Raw genomic sequence first — 14,482 nt, forward strand, 5'->3', positions numbered from 1 at the left:
GTAACCCCCGGGGGTTACCTTGGTGAATAAATACTCACCAATTCCCTTGTGTGCCCCTGTGATGAACTTATAGGCAGCCTCAAGGTCGCCTCTCAACCTTCTCTTGCGGAGGCTGAAAAGGTCCAGTTTCTCTAGTCTCTCGTCGTAGGGCTTGGTCTGCAGGCCCTTAACCATACGAGTGGCTCTTCTCTGGACCGTCTCCAGGTTATCCGCATCCCTCTTGGAGTGCGGCGACCAGAATTGCACGCAGTACTCCAACTGCGGTCTGACCAGTGCCCGATAGAGGGAAAGTATCACCTCCTTGGATCTATTCGTCATGCATCTGCTGATGCACGATAAAGTGCCATTGGCTTTTCTGATGGCTTCGTCACACTGCCGACTCATGTTCATCTTGGAGTCCACTAGGACTCCAAGATCCCTTTCCACTTCCGTGCCACCCAGCAGGTCATTCCCTAGGCTGTAGGTGTGCTGGACATTTTTCCTCCCTAGGTGCAGCACTTTGCATTTCTCCTTGTTGAACTGCATTCTGTTGTTTTCTGCCCACTTGTCCAACCTGTCCAGGTCTACTTGCAGCTGTTCCCTGCCCTCCGGCGTGTCCACTTCTCCCCATAGCTTTGTGTCATCCGCAAACTTGGACAGAGTACATTTCACTCCCTCGTCCAAGTCGCTGATGAAGACATTAAAGAGTATCGGTCCAAGGACCGAGCCCTGCGGGACCCCACTGCCCACACCCTTCCAGGTTGAAGCCGACCCATCCACCTCGACTCTCTGGGTGCGACCCTCCAGCCAATTTGCCGCCCACCGGACTGTGTAGTCATCCAAGTCACAGCCTCTTAACTTGTTCACCAGTATGGGGTGGGATACCGTATCGAAGGCCTTCCTGAAGTCTAAGTATATGACATCCACCCCTCCTCCTGTGTCCAGGCGTTTCATAACCTGGTCATAAAAAGAGACTAGATTGGTCAGGCACGATCTGCCTGCCACGAACCCATGCTGGTTCCCCCTCAGCATAATTTGTCCTGCCGGGCTCTCACATATGTGAGCCTTGATAATTTTTTCAAAGACTTTGCCAAGGATGGAGGTGAGACTGACTGGCCTATAGTTGCCCGGGTCCTCCTTCCTCCCCTTCTTGAAAATGGGGACCACATTGGCCCTTTTCCAGTCCTCCGGGACTTGGTCTGTGTGCCACGAGCATTCGAATATTCCTGCCAGTGGCTCTGCAATGATGTCGGCCAGTGCCTTCAGCACCCTTGGATGGAGCTCATCCGGGCCTGCCGACTTAAAGGCATCCAGTTCTTCCAAGTGACTCTGCACCATCTCAGGGTCTACGCGTGGAAGTCTGGCGCCTTGAGAGTGAGATGTGTTAGGAGGGGCCCAAGAAGGTGGACCTGTATGGGCATGTGAGTGAGTGGCTCAGTACCTACCCTAAATAACCTAATTGCTCCATGCTGGGGCCAGGACCAGGCCAGACAAAGGGCCAGAGTGCCCATCAGGAGGCATAGTCAGAGGCTAGAGGCTGGGAGTCCTGACTGGCCTAGAGGTGAGGCGAGGGCCAGCGAGACCAAAGGTCCCAGAAGGGGCCACAGCCACAAGGAAAAAGAGTTTAGGGAGTTTTGCTGCCCAGAATGAGGGCAGAGTAGACTGCCTGAGGAGGAGGGATCCAGGTGGGGTCCAAAAGCCAGGTGGGCATAGAATGAGGTCCATTGTGGGGCCGGAGCCACAAAATGATGCCATTTGTGAGGCATGGGACATGGTATAAGGGGAGGTTCGGAGCCGTGTATTATGCCCTTGGCATCGGGCAGTAAACGGGCAGTCTCCGACCTTAGGAACAACTACTAATTAAGTTGCATCAAAGATGTGGCAGGTGGGCGGACTGCTCAACACAGGTGGGTGGGCCAAATATTAGACTGGCTGCAAGATGGCCCCCTGTTACAGTCCCATTATTTTTAGAAAAGTAATTTGAACTGTAATTCCAAGGATCTTTAGCAGCTGACAGAATGTATATTAGAGAGGTTATATCTGAACTAGAAAGCAAGCTAAACAACATTGTAAAACTTTGACATATATTAAATAAGAATGTTTTTACAGGATATGCCAGGAATTTGAAACAATTAAAGATCATGCTTTAAAAGTTCCTGAGACAACAGAAGAAATGATGGAAACAATAACTTATGTAGAAAAAGCAAAAACCACAGGTATTCAAGAGCTGATTGTAAGGATCAAGGTAAATGACTGTATTCCCTTACATTTAAATCGTTCACCAAACACACAGTTCTGTAGTGTTTATTTAGGACTAGAGCAAGAATTTTTCCTGATTAGGCCATAGGTATCAATGGAACTGTTCTACATTGCTACTTCAGGGCATTTATAGACCTGCTCTGAGAGCTGTGCTAATTAAAGTGCCTGGAGCATCTGACATGTATCAGCGTCCCCATGCTGAAAATGGCGGTGGGGGCGCTTTAACTAAAGGTCGTCGTACCAGCTTTAGCTAAAGCACCCCTGCCACCATTTTTCAGCGTGGGGACAACACTGGAGTCTGCTCCAATGTGCTGTAATTACAGAATATTGGAGCAGCCTCCCTGCATGTGTATAGGAGCCCCCAGACATGAGGCTGGCAGATCTGTTGTCAGTGACCTGTCTCTGGATCTCCATTACATATTGGCACTTAAGCAAGCCTGTGTGCACCCTCTGTATGGACTCCTATCCATTTTATTTTTCCACTTCCCTGTGTTATGCAAGTCTGTGAGATGGTGTGGGCAGGATGTTCCTTTATTATAGCTCACCTTAGAAGGACTAGAACTTAAGCTTTTATCACAAGTGTGTCATTTTGCAAGACCACTAAGTTTTAGAGGCTTTCCCTAGCCTAGGTTACTTCAGTGACTTTGAAGGCCAAACTTTCAGGAAATAAAATTGAGTCTTTTTGCAAAAAAAAGCCTGATATCCAACCATTAAATGGTATTCACTAGCTTAATGAACACCCAAGGAAACAAATGGGTATGTATAATGGTTCATGTAAATAATGCATTTTTTTACAGTTGCAACTATCCTGTGACGTTAGATTTTTTTTTTGTAAATGTCAGAGATCAGTCACTTATGCGTAAGGGATTAACGAGAAGCTATTTTCATTTAGCACTAGGACTTTGACTCTTCATACATGAAAAACAGAGTAGCAAAATTACAGTCTAAATTATGTGACATACCCAGCCATAAAATCTCAGAGGACCAAGAGATCTTTGTGTCCATGTGATGCACAGAATTGTTCCAGGATAAATAGCTGTCATAAACAATTGGCAAGAAGAATTCCCTGCACCAGGTTAAAGGTGATGGGAAAAGAAGAAGATAAAAAAGTTTGCACATTAAGGGACATGGGCTTTGGTTTGCTTTTCTAATAGATTTCCAGTTTGTCTGAAAGAAAACTTGTACAGTGATATGTGCAATGAAAATTTAGATGTTTTTTGGTCTCCTGAAGAAGGGGAGATCAAGAAGCCTAATCCCCAACAGCTGATCATTGTGAGAGAGCATATCTTTTCTCTGAAACTTCTAAGTGGGAATCTTCAGCATGTTCTAATTCCCTTTCAGAGCAAAGAGAGGACAATTTCTTGACAATCTGTAGTCTTAGACCTAATAGTCAGTCGGAGTTTTGCCATTGTCTTCAGTGAGGCCAGGATTTTACACTTGTATTAACATGGTGAAGAATGGATTTAAGTTCTGGAAAACTTCCAAGCAATTTATACTGCTTTTTTATTTTTAAGTAATTTATTCTCTCCTGTACCTTAGTAAATGTATGAAATGTAAATTTCCATGGAATCTCTTTTACAGGAATGCCATCAGCGAATGAATTACCTTTTAGATGTTTTTATCTTTACTCCTGAAGATCTGATGCTGAATGCAACAGTCCTTCTGTGGCCTCAGAAGATTAATCCCATTTTTGATGAAAACGATGATGTAAAGATATTTTCTTTGTACATTATGTATTCTAATTTGTTCGGTGTAATACAGCATTTCAACAGTTCATTTTCATCATTGCTAACTATTGTCCAAGCCAGTCATATAAAATAACAGTAATTAAAAGGTGATCCATAGTACCAGATTTACATATCTATATGCAAATCTATACCTACTGGTGTACTTGCAGAGAATATAATAATTGTATATTTACTAAGTACCAGTAGTTTAAAAATATAGATCTAGCTGGGGTCATCTAGACCCAGCACTCTTTCCTGCCTATGCAGGGGGTCGGACTCGATGATCTATTGAGGTCCCTTCCGACCCTAACATCTATGAATCTATAAAATTGCCATTTGAATTTTAAACCTTTGGAAAGTCAGTTATGTTTGGTTTTTGTCCAGTACTTGATCATTTAGAGTGGTGTTAGAGTATTTTAGCCATGCTGGAAATATCACAAAAAAGCCTTGCCTCTTGGATATCTCTTAATTCAGAGGAAGGCAGAATTTCACTACAGTGCACTTAGTCAATTGAGTAGCAATATTAAGTACATATTAAGTAAGATTCCTTCCGGCCCCCTGGAAGAAATCTGCCTTGAAGCATGTGAGTTGAGTAATGTCATTTTAATTTGCACAAATATAAATGTTGTTAGTGGTCAGAAGATGATCCAGATTCTAGAAGCATCCCCATGGCTGGGCAATGTATTCAGGCCCTTTTAGGAATTCAGTCATCAGTTAGCTAAAATGTATATGAAGAAGTTATTTTTGTTTCTAAGCTTACTCCTAATTCTTTCACATGATGCTGTGTTCTCTAATTAAAATAATTAGGAATTCCAATTATTTGATAAAAATTTGCTAATGAAACATGTCAATGTTGAAATTTTCCATGTATAATTCTAGTTCTTAGTAAATAGATTACTTTATTATTTTTCTGCTTCCTCTTTAAATGTTTGCCCACAGAGTCCACTGGGTGTTTTAGTACTGAGGAGGAGGCCTAGTGGTGGAAAGCAGGTCTCTGAAACTGAAAATTTACCCAGCCTGCAGGATGGTTAGGCATGCCAATGTTTATTTTATTGAACAAAAATTTTTTTTTAGGGGAGTTTCAGATCCCTAGCAAATGTCACTTGAATTCTGCCTCTACAAATATGCAGAGAGCTTGTGATGTCTATTTAAAACTATCTTTGAAAGGTAAACGTAGAGTGTGCCTGATTCCAAGATATTCTCTTTTTAGGTACCTGCTGAGTAGAAAGAATAGTTTCCCTACTGTAGCCAGTTTCATTGAGTGGTTGGGCTACAAGACGCCATTTAAAGGTCTAAGATGTTGATCCAGCTCTGAGACTTAATGCTTTTATTAAGAACTCTAGACCTTTACATTAGTCCTTCTTATTTTAGTCCTACTGATTGAGGACTAAAGATGTTTCAGATAGACTTTAACATTAGTTTTCTTCCTTCATATTGGTCAAGAGAGAGGCTAAATATCAGCATACTAACTTGTCTAAATGTAATACTTTGAAACTGCATTAGTATCATGAGTCTGGGGAATCACATTCTTCAGCTTCAGTACTGTGTCCTCTATCTTTGTTGACTTTTTTAGGCCCCATGGGTGCTGGTACTGTACCAGGCACTTTCTTGACTATAGCTGAAGTTAGCCTGACCAGTTCTTCAGAACTGGAATCCCTGTTACTTTATTTCTCTTCTTGGACTGTAGTATCCAGGACTGCCAGTATCAAAGCTCAAAGAACCAAATATGACAACATTTTTGCATCCAATACCTACAGTTCTAGTGACTACCTCTGAGGTGCTAGAGTCTGAGGCTACTCCTATTTCTATACCTATTTCTATCTTCTTGAAGAATTCTGTTTGTCTGCCTTGTTGCATGGCAAAATGAACCCTTCTCTCAGATCTCTGTCTAGGTTGATTCCTTACAGTCATTTTGGAAGGTGTCCCTCTCATTATAGAACTCATGCTTTCAGAGTGGCCTTGTGTCAGGTTTCTACCTTTGTATTACCATATACCCTTTCCCCACATAGGGTTCAGAACTTGCCCTTTTGTTTACTATGAAACCCTCAGCCTTTTCCGTCTACTCTCATTTGGCTACATTTATGTCCAAAATAAGGTTATCTCCTACTCAGATTGTCATAGGAGTCCCAGTCATCTTGTCAGGTAAGGTTCTTCGAGTAGATCTGATATCTTTTATTAGACCAACTGAGTAACTGGAAAAAGTTCTAGGCAAGCTTTCGGGTGCAGTCACCCTTCTTCAGGCATAGGAAGTCTCTGCAGAGTCTCTCTTTTTTCCAACTACACAGTTGGTCTAATAAAAGATATCACGTTGCTCAAAAAACCTTGCCTGCGTATGTCCTTAGACCAACACGGGTACAACCAACAACCCAGTCATCTTGTCAGGAACTCCTGTACACTGGTGAGCAATTACATTGTAGCAAGGAGGAAAACTTCTTGATGGAATTAATCTATCCTTCCAGACATATTATTGTCATCACCAGGTGAAGCTGTGACTCTGTCTGTTATGTCGATAACAGACAATTTTGGAGTTTTTTTATGGACCTCCTTAAAAGAGTGATTGCCTGTTTTAGAGATTTCTTTGGAGGTTGTATGTGATATTCTGCACCAGGTCAACTGGCTATCCTATTAATTAAGCTTAAATATTAATCCTATTAATCCAGCAGGCTATCCTAAGCCTGCTGGAGACCTGTGATGGAGGTATTTCCGATTTGATGGAAAAGGCCTGTTTTGTTCATGTTCTTACGTTGTGTTATTGCTCAGAGTTCTAAGGAAGAGATATCAGAAGAGTCCTGTGATGATATTTTCAGCCTGAGTATGTCAGTTTAGCTCAGAGGTAGGCAACCCCCAGCATGTGTGCCAGAGTGTGGCATGTGAACAATTTTGCTTGGTGTGCACATCTTGGGGCAGATGTCAGGGAAGGACCGGGGCTTCTCTGCCACAAGGATCAGGCTTCCCCGCCATCCGCCCCTGGCATGCCAGCATCTTACAAGTCAAGGTTGCTGGTGCTTTTAGCACTCTGGCCAAAAATGTTGCCAACCCCGCATTTATCTGCTTCCACATGATACACTAACAGCCAGACTATCTATTGCATTTCCAAACCTACTAGACAACATTTTGTCAGAGATTAAATTTGACAACATGGAACTAAGTATGCACAGAAGCAGTTCAACAGCTGTACCAAGAGGTTTTGATATGAAAAGAAATGCAGACATCAAGCTGAGTGAAGGCGTTTTGTCTATTCAGAGTTGCATTCAGTCTTTAGACTCTTTTTGTTTCAACCATTGTTTGCCCCCTGTACCCACATCCCACAGTATCTAGGTTTCTTAGGGGCTTAATTCACATATTTCCACTAGTTTAAAGAACCATTTTCTACCAGGGATTTTCATGCAGTTTTTATGTCCCTTCCATTTGAAATCCATGTTACTGTATTTTTTTTTATCATTTCTTTGTCAAAATAGTATTCTTTATAGCTATCACCTTGGCAGAGAGAGAGAGAGAAAGCTTCAAATCTTGATGGGTGGCCCTTCATGTTTCACCTGGAAAGAATTATTCAGACCACATCCAAAATGTTTACTAAAAGTGGTTTGGGACTTTTCCTATAAACTAGTTTTGTACAATTACCAGTGTATTTTTCTAATCTTGTGATGCTGCTGAGATAAACTGCAGACAGTGGACATTTATTTTTCCAGAAAAGATGTCTTGATTTCTTAAATGTGAACAGCAGCTCAGTGAAATTTGCTTTATATATCTACTAATCACTACTCCATTGTCTCAGCCTCTGACTTAGATGCCCAGATGACAGCACTGTTCTGTATTTTTTATATGACTCCTCTTAACAACTTCTTTGAGGCTTATATATGAGTTACTCATCTATGTTCAGATCGTGGGCACAAATGCTTGAAAAGGGAAAAAGAGGTCACTTGTCATATTGCAAGTGGAGTTCTTCAAGATGCTTTTGTACTCACAGATCTTTATCTGTTCCCCACTGATATATTAGTGATGAAACTGAGTAGGCAGCTGGGTGTTTTCCATCTTTTGTATTATTGCTGTTGTGGGTACTTGAACAACCCTGCCAGGCACCACTGGCTAAAAGATTCTGGGCTCACATGCACAGGAAACACATACCTATCATGTGATCCTTGCAGACAAAAGCATCTCAACTCCAATTACTTTAAGTTAAGTAACTATTCGCTACCATTTATCTTTCCTCTTTCCGGTCTTGTAGCACTAACTTATGAGGCATTGATGCTTTGTGTTGATCATTGAAATGCTTGTTGAGAGATTTGTCTTTAAACCCCAAAAATGATCTGCTTTTTGTAGCTTATTGAACAATCTAAACGTAAAGGTGAAAGTGAACTACTGGCCAAACGTGAGAGGCTTATGTTGGAAGTAGAAAAACAGACACGCATTATGGAAGAATTTGAAGAATATGCTGAATTGGATCGCATGCAACAGGTTTGATAAATAAAGTATAAAAGAAGTTCAAATAGTCAAATATGTTTAATGGAAGGATCATGGAGGCAATTAAAAATGTGGCAAATACTTTTGATAACAAACACAAAAGTTAATCTTTAAAGTTACATTTTTAATTTGCTTACTACCTGCCATGTTGATATAACTCATTAGTCAGTCAGGTACTTGGTAGCTACTATAGTGACACTAATATTATGGTTGGTTGGAAAGTTTACATTAATGACTTTGTTCCAGCGAGCCAATCAAGTAATCTCAGAATGGTCTGGTATTAAAGATATGGAAAGTGAGGCTGCCTATACACGTGCTCGTTGGTGTTCTACTGAGAATGCGTCGGAGCAGACTCAATTAATCTAGCCATTTTTAAACATGTGGGGGCCTAATACATGCAACAGTGAAGTGTTTTAATCAAAACGGCTGCCCAGGAACTGCTCTAATTAAAATGCCTCCTTCCCTTCCCCCACCTCCAAGCACGTGTATAGGCAGCCTGAATCCTTTTGAGTTGGGTCCGAGCAAGACATGTTAGGTGAAATCCCAAATCCAGTGAAGTCATTAGGAGGTTTTCCAATGACTTTTGGAGCCAAAATTTCATTAGTTGGTTTTGGTGCAGTCAGCTCTGGGAAACAATTATCAAGTCTGGTTTGCTGATGGTTTTAGTTTCATAATTGTAATAGGAATTTGAGATTTACATTAACCTCAAAGCTCCACTGTATGCTAACAGTGGGCTAAATGCTGAAACTGACTTCCCAAACCCATTTTCTTAACCACTAAAACACTCCCTTCCATGTGCTTTTGATTTAATAAGATGCTTAAAAGAGAAGGTGCCTAACTTCTTGATTGAGTGATTTTGTACATTAAAACAATTCACTCAAAAGCAAGAAGTGGTTACTTAAAATAAGAAATCCCAGTTGTTGAGACTGTGCATCAACTGGTGAAAAGTTATTGTCTTCTTTATGGTACAGCATTACTTTAAATATCAAATCATTTGGATTTTTTTTCTCATGTTAGAACTGAATAAAATAAAATTTAATGTTAATTTTCTCAATATTAAATTTTAATATTCTCAATATTAATCTATTTTTTCAGTACAGGGAATCTCATAGTATATCTGTTTGAGGGAAAAAATATTACCTTTGTCAAAGAACAAGAAGCTACATTTGTCTTGTACTTTAGTAGCATTTAAATATACCTATCAAAGCATGAACAGAATTTCTCAAAAGTTTGTCCAATTATTTGATTTCAGTATGTGACTGACATGAGGGCATTACAGAAACGCATACAAGAAGCTGATGAAGCGGTTGCTTTTATTAATAAGGAAGAGAGACTTTTCAAGTGGGAGCTGACTGAGTATCCAGTCCTTGAGAACTTAAAAGTTAATATTGAGCCATATCAGAAACTGTTTGGTCTTATACTGAAATGGCAACGAACAGAAAAACGGTAATTATACACTGGATAGTCCCAATGAGAGAGAAGCTGAAATAGTCAAGCTGCTTTTATTTGTCTGAGCAAGATGCATGAGCTCTTTTGAAGCTTGGGGTCTCCATATGAATATTTGTATTTTTGCCTGTGTATCCAAGTATAGGCAGGCATAGTTTATATTGTTATTATATTAGTTTATTATTTTGTAAACCAGTAAGAAAACAACTCCTTTTGTATATGATGATTGTACCTGTATATTGGCACTGGTCAAACATAAAAGGAGATAGAGGTCGTGCAAGTAGTTTCTGAAAACTGTTCAACAAGCAGGTTCGCATTTAGAGGAGACCAAGGTTACTTTACATGTTAGAGGAAGAGTTTTCTAATTATCAAGGTTATTATGTATGTAGAGTATTATGCAATTTTTAATTTGTCTGCCTCCACAATGGAACACAGATATGCTCAAGTGATCACAGTGCCCTCTAGTGTCCGTATTAGACTGCTGCACAAGCTATAATAGCGTTAGGTTAAAAGTCTGCGAGAGTATCACCTAGTGATTCATAGATTTGTAGAAGTAGGGTTGGAAGGGACCTTGTAAATCATCAAGTCCAACCCCCTGCCCTGGGCAGGAGAGAAAACCGGGCTCAAATGACCCCAGCCAGGTAGACATCAAGCCTCCTCTTAAAGACCCCCAGGGTAGGAGCCATCATCACTTCCTTTGTAAGTTGGTTCCAGATCCTAGCCGCCCTAACTGTGAAGTAGTGCCTTCGGATGTCTAGTCTAAACCTACTCTAACAATTTGTGGCTGTTATTGTTACTTGTTACTCTGGGAGGCGCTCGGGGGAACAGGGTCTCTCCCAAACCCTGCTGGTCCCCCCCGGTGAGTTTATACATGGCCACCAGGTCCCCCCTCAGCCTTCTCTTGCAAAGGCTGAACTGGTTAAGGTCCTGTAGCCTCTCTTCATAGGGTCTGCCCTGCTGTCCACGGATCATGTGGGTGGCCCTCCTCTGGACCCTGTCAATGCTGTCCACATCCCTCCTGAAGTGCGGCACCCAGAACTGAACACAGTACTCCAGCTGCAGCCTGACCAGTGTCTCATAGAGGGGGAGTATCACCTCCTTGGCCCTGCTTGAAATGCATCTGTGGATGCACGACAAGGTACAGTTAGCCCTACTGACCATAACCTTGCATTGTCGGCCCGTGTTCATCTTGGAGTCAGTAGTGACTCCAAGATCTCTTTCTGCAACTGTGCTCTCGAGAAGGGAGTTTCCCAGCTTATAAGTGTGCTGCTGGTTCCTGCTGCCCAAGTGCAGCACCCTGCACTGGTCAGTATTGAAACCCATCCTATTTTCGTTAGCTCACCCCTGTAACCTGTCCAGGTCCTGCTGTAATCTCTCCTTCCCTACTAGCATGCCCACCTCACCCCAAATCTTGGTATCATCAGCAAATTTAAACAGGCTGCTTCTTACCCCATCGTCCAAGTCACTAATAAAGAAATTGAACAGTGCGGGCCCAAGGCCCGAGCCCTGGGGGACTCCACTGCCCACTTCCCTCCAGGTCGAAAAAGACCTGTCCACCACTACTCTCTGAGTATGACCCTTCAGGCAATTTGCAGTCCATCTGACTGTGTAGGCATCAATGCCACAGTAACCTAGTTTTTTGATGAGAATGGGGTGGGGAGACAGTGTCAAAGGCCTTGCTGAAGTCCAGAAAGACTACATCCACCGTGACACCTGTGCTCTTCCAGTCCTCTGGCACCTGGCCAGAGTACCATGAGTGCTCGTAAAGCCGTGCCAGGGGCCCCTGTTAACCCCTGCCAATTTCCTCAACACTGCAGTGGTTCCCAACCTTTTTAGACTCAAGGCACCCCTTGGAAAATACTGTCTCTTAGCTTTCACTCTTTTTTGACTACAAAAAAATAATAGAGCAACTCTTCCATTGCAAAGAACTCGAAGACCACAACTACGCAGAATGTTTTTGACACTATGGATTCGTGTTGGAAATCTCTGGGTTATTGTGAAATGTGTAGGTGATTGCACACTTCATCATGCTAATACTGCACAACACCCTGGTTGAGAATCACCATTGCAGTGATCACATGCTGTGGAGGTTACAAGACCTGATTTTAGCTTAAGAATGTGAATGCTGTGCTAGCTGCTCTTCAGTGGTTTTCACAGAATGACAGAACTGAGCGAGACACAAGCTCATGACTGCATATCCATTCCTTTTTTTTGTGCTTGTTTTCTCTTTACAGTGAAATAGTTATGTAAACTTCTAAAATGTCTTATAAATCCATACAGGATATGCTTTTCATCCTGCTTTATATATAAGGGAAGTGTCAGAGTCACGGCCCACAATGCCCTATCACTCAGACTTGTGGGTCTTGGACATGGCACACAGCATGCAGCCCATTCTGGCCCTGGCCTCACCTCTCTTCATGTGGCATGTACAAAACCTGTTTGGGGCAGTCTGTGCAGGGACTGGAGCTGGCACTTGAAGCAAACAGTGCAGGGGGCCAGTCTGGGGTGTGTGCTGAATGCATGTTAGATCTGGGGCCAGTCATGATCCTGGCCACATGTGCCCAAGCCAGCACAGAGGGCTGGTCTAGTGCAGGAAACCATGCAGTGTACACCCTGAATGGGCACTCATGCCAGACTGGTCCTGTGTGCTGGATCCAGGATCAGTCCAGAACGGAGTCATAAACTGGCCCCATGTGCCAGAACTCACATGCCAGGCTGGTCCCACCCACTGTGTACCTCATAGGGCTGAGGATGGTGCTGGCATCTGCTATATGCAGAGCTGGAAGTGGGGCAGGTTCTGCAAGAAGTACATGGGGCCAGTCCAGGGACACTGCTGCAACCTGCAGGCTAACTCCTGTACATGGGGTGATCAGTGGGCTCAATCTGGCCCACAGACTAGCCCCATGCCCTTCATCTGACCCACAGGGCTGGATGGGTTTGACACTTGTGATGCATTCAAGCTTTGTTTTTTTTCCTCAGATGGATGGATGGTGCTTTCTTAGATCTAAATGGAGAAATCATGGAGTCTGAGATAGATGAGGTTTTTCGAGAGCTATACAAAATGTCCAAGGTCTTTCAACAAAAACAGAAGAAAGCAGAGCAAGAAAAGAGGAAGACAACGCAGCGCAGAACCTTAGTAGAAGAGAAGATAGAAGAAGAAAAAAAGGCAAATCCAACTATTAAAATGTGTTCTGCTGTACTGGAGCAGATCAAAGACTTTAAGGTAAAAAGAGAGAAGATACAGTAATATTTAACATACAGATACAGTAATATTTAACATCTGGGGCAAATCATGAGCACAGCACTCAACTCCATGAGAAACTATAGTTTACAAAATGTTTATAATTTGGTTACAGTAGGAACTTGTTCATTCATATAAATTACTGGGGAAACCCCTTGAAAATGACTGCACTTTGTGGAATGTTGAGTGATCTATAGGGGCCAGATGGGGTCACCATGAATCGATAGATAGGGCAAGAGAGGAACAGAAGATCTCTTTCTTCCTCACTACCCTAATGGAACCAGGAAGGGTCAGGCCCAAAGTATAGGAAGTGACAAACTGCAACCCATTTGGATCCATTCATCAGAGTAATCTTCATTGTCTAGAAGGCTGAACTTGCCATTTTTTAAGGCTCAAACCCAAAATAATAATAGTGAACTGCTGCAACAGGATTTTTCCTAAGATCTTCTACAAAGTGCTCATGGCTGCCTTGGCTTGGCTTCTTGAAATAACAGATAAATATTTAGAGTAGGGCTGACAAACGATTAAAAAAATTAATTGCAATTAATTGTGAGATTAAAAAAAATAGTTGCAATTAATTGCGATTTTAATCTCATGGTTAAACAATAGTCAATACCCTCCCACACCCAACAGCCAGGAACTGGTGTGCCCTTCAGCTCCTCCCCACCACCACCAATAGTGCACAACACCAGCCCCGAACCCAGCCTGCCCCGTGCCTGTTCCAGACTCACTCTGGCTGGAGTGGACCAGCCAGAACCTGTGTGAACAGCCCTGCCCCTGGCCTGCCACACGCCTGCTCCAGACTCACCTGTCCACGCTGAGCAGTGGCAGTGGCCACCTGCCTACTCCCCGTCACTGCTGCTGGGCCCTTCTTGCTGCAACAACCTGGAGCCTGCGCCTGGGCTGCCCTGCAGCTCCTGTGCACTGGCACTGCTGCCCTGCTAGATGGCCTGAAGGTGGCGGTGGTGGCAGCAGAGAGGAGCCACAGGGAACCCGGGTGCCACCTCTGGGTGGCTGCAGCATGCAGCAAGAAGGGCCCAGGAGCAGTGAGGGGGAGGGGTTGTTTTTCCCCTGTGCTGAGTAGCAGCTTCTGCTCAGCCGCTGCTGCTTCTGCTTCTGCTGCTGCTTGGCGTGGGTGGGTGTCTGGAGCAGGTGCAAGACAGAACAGGGTCAGGTTCCGTGTGCACAGGTTCTGGCTAGTCTGGAGCTGGTCCACTTTGCTGGTCAAAATGATGTGCATGATTGAAAAAGATAATGTGTTAATTTGTTTTGTGTTAATCACGTAAGTCAGGGGATACTTGGGAGGGCCCTAGGGGTACGTGTGGATGGGTGGGGACAGAGCTCCACTGCTCACCACCCCACGCCTCTG

The 14,482-nt window shown here is 43.1% G+C and overlaps 1 protein-coding gene across 1 annotated transcript in view; it reads left to right on the top strand.

Moving 5' to 3' along the window:
• DNAH12 (dynein axonemal heavy chain 12) overlaps window positions 1–14,482 on the top strand; it is a 152,807-nt gene that overhangs the window by 24,987 nt on the left and 113,338 nt on the right. Inside the window, exons 12-16 of the mRNA XM_014596590.3 lie at window positions 2,089–2,224; window positions 3,820–3,945; window positions 8,286–8,420; window positions 9,679–9,872; window positions 12,852–13,095. Coding sequence (XP_014452076.1) covers window positions 2,089–2,224; window positions 3,820–3,945; window positions 8,286–8,420; window positions 9,679–9,872; window positions 12,852–13,095 — 835 coding nt within the window. The remainder of the gene's footprint in view (window positions 1–2,088; window positions 2,225–3,819; window positions 3,946–8,285; window positions 8,421–9,678; window positions 9,873–12,851; window positions 13,096–14,482) is intronic.

This window comes from Alligator mississippiensis, chromosome 12 (genome assembly GCF_030867095.1).
Source record: "Alligator mississippiensis isolate rAllMis1 chromosome 12, rAllMis1, whole genome shotgun sequence".
Lineage (NCBI taxonomy): Eukaryota > Metazoa > Chordata > Crocodylia > Alligatoridae > Alligator > Alligator mississippiensis.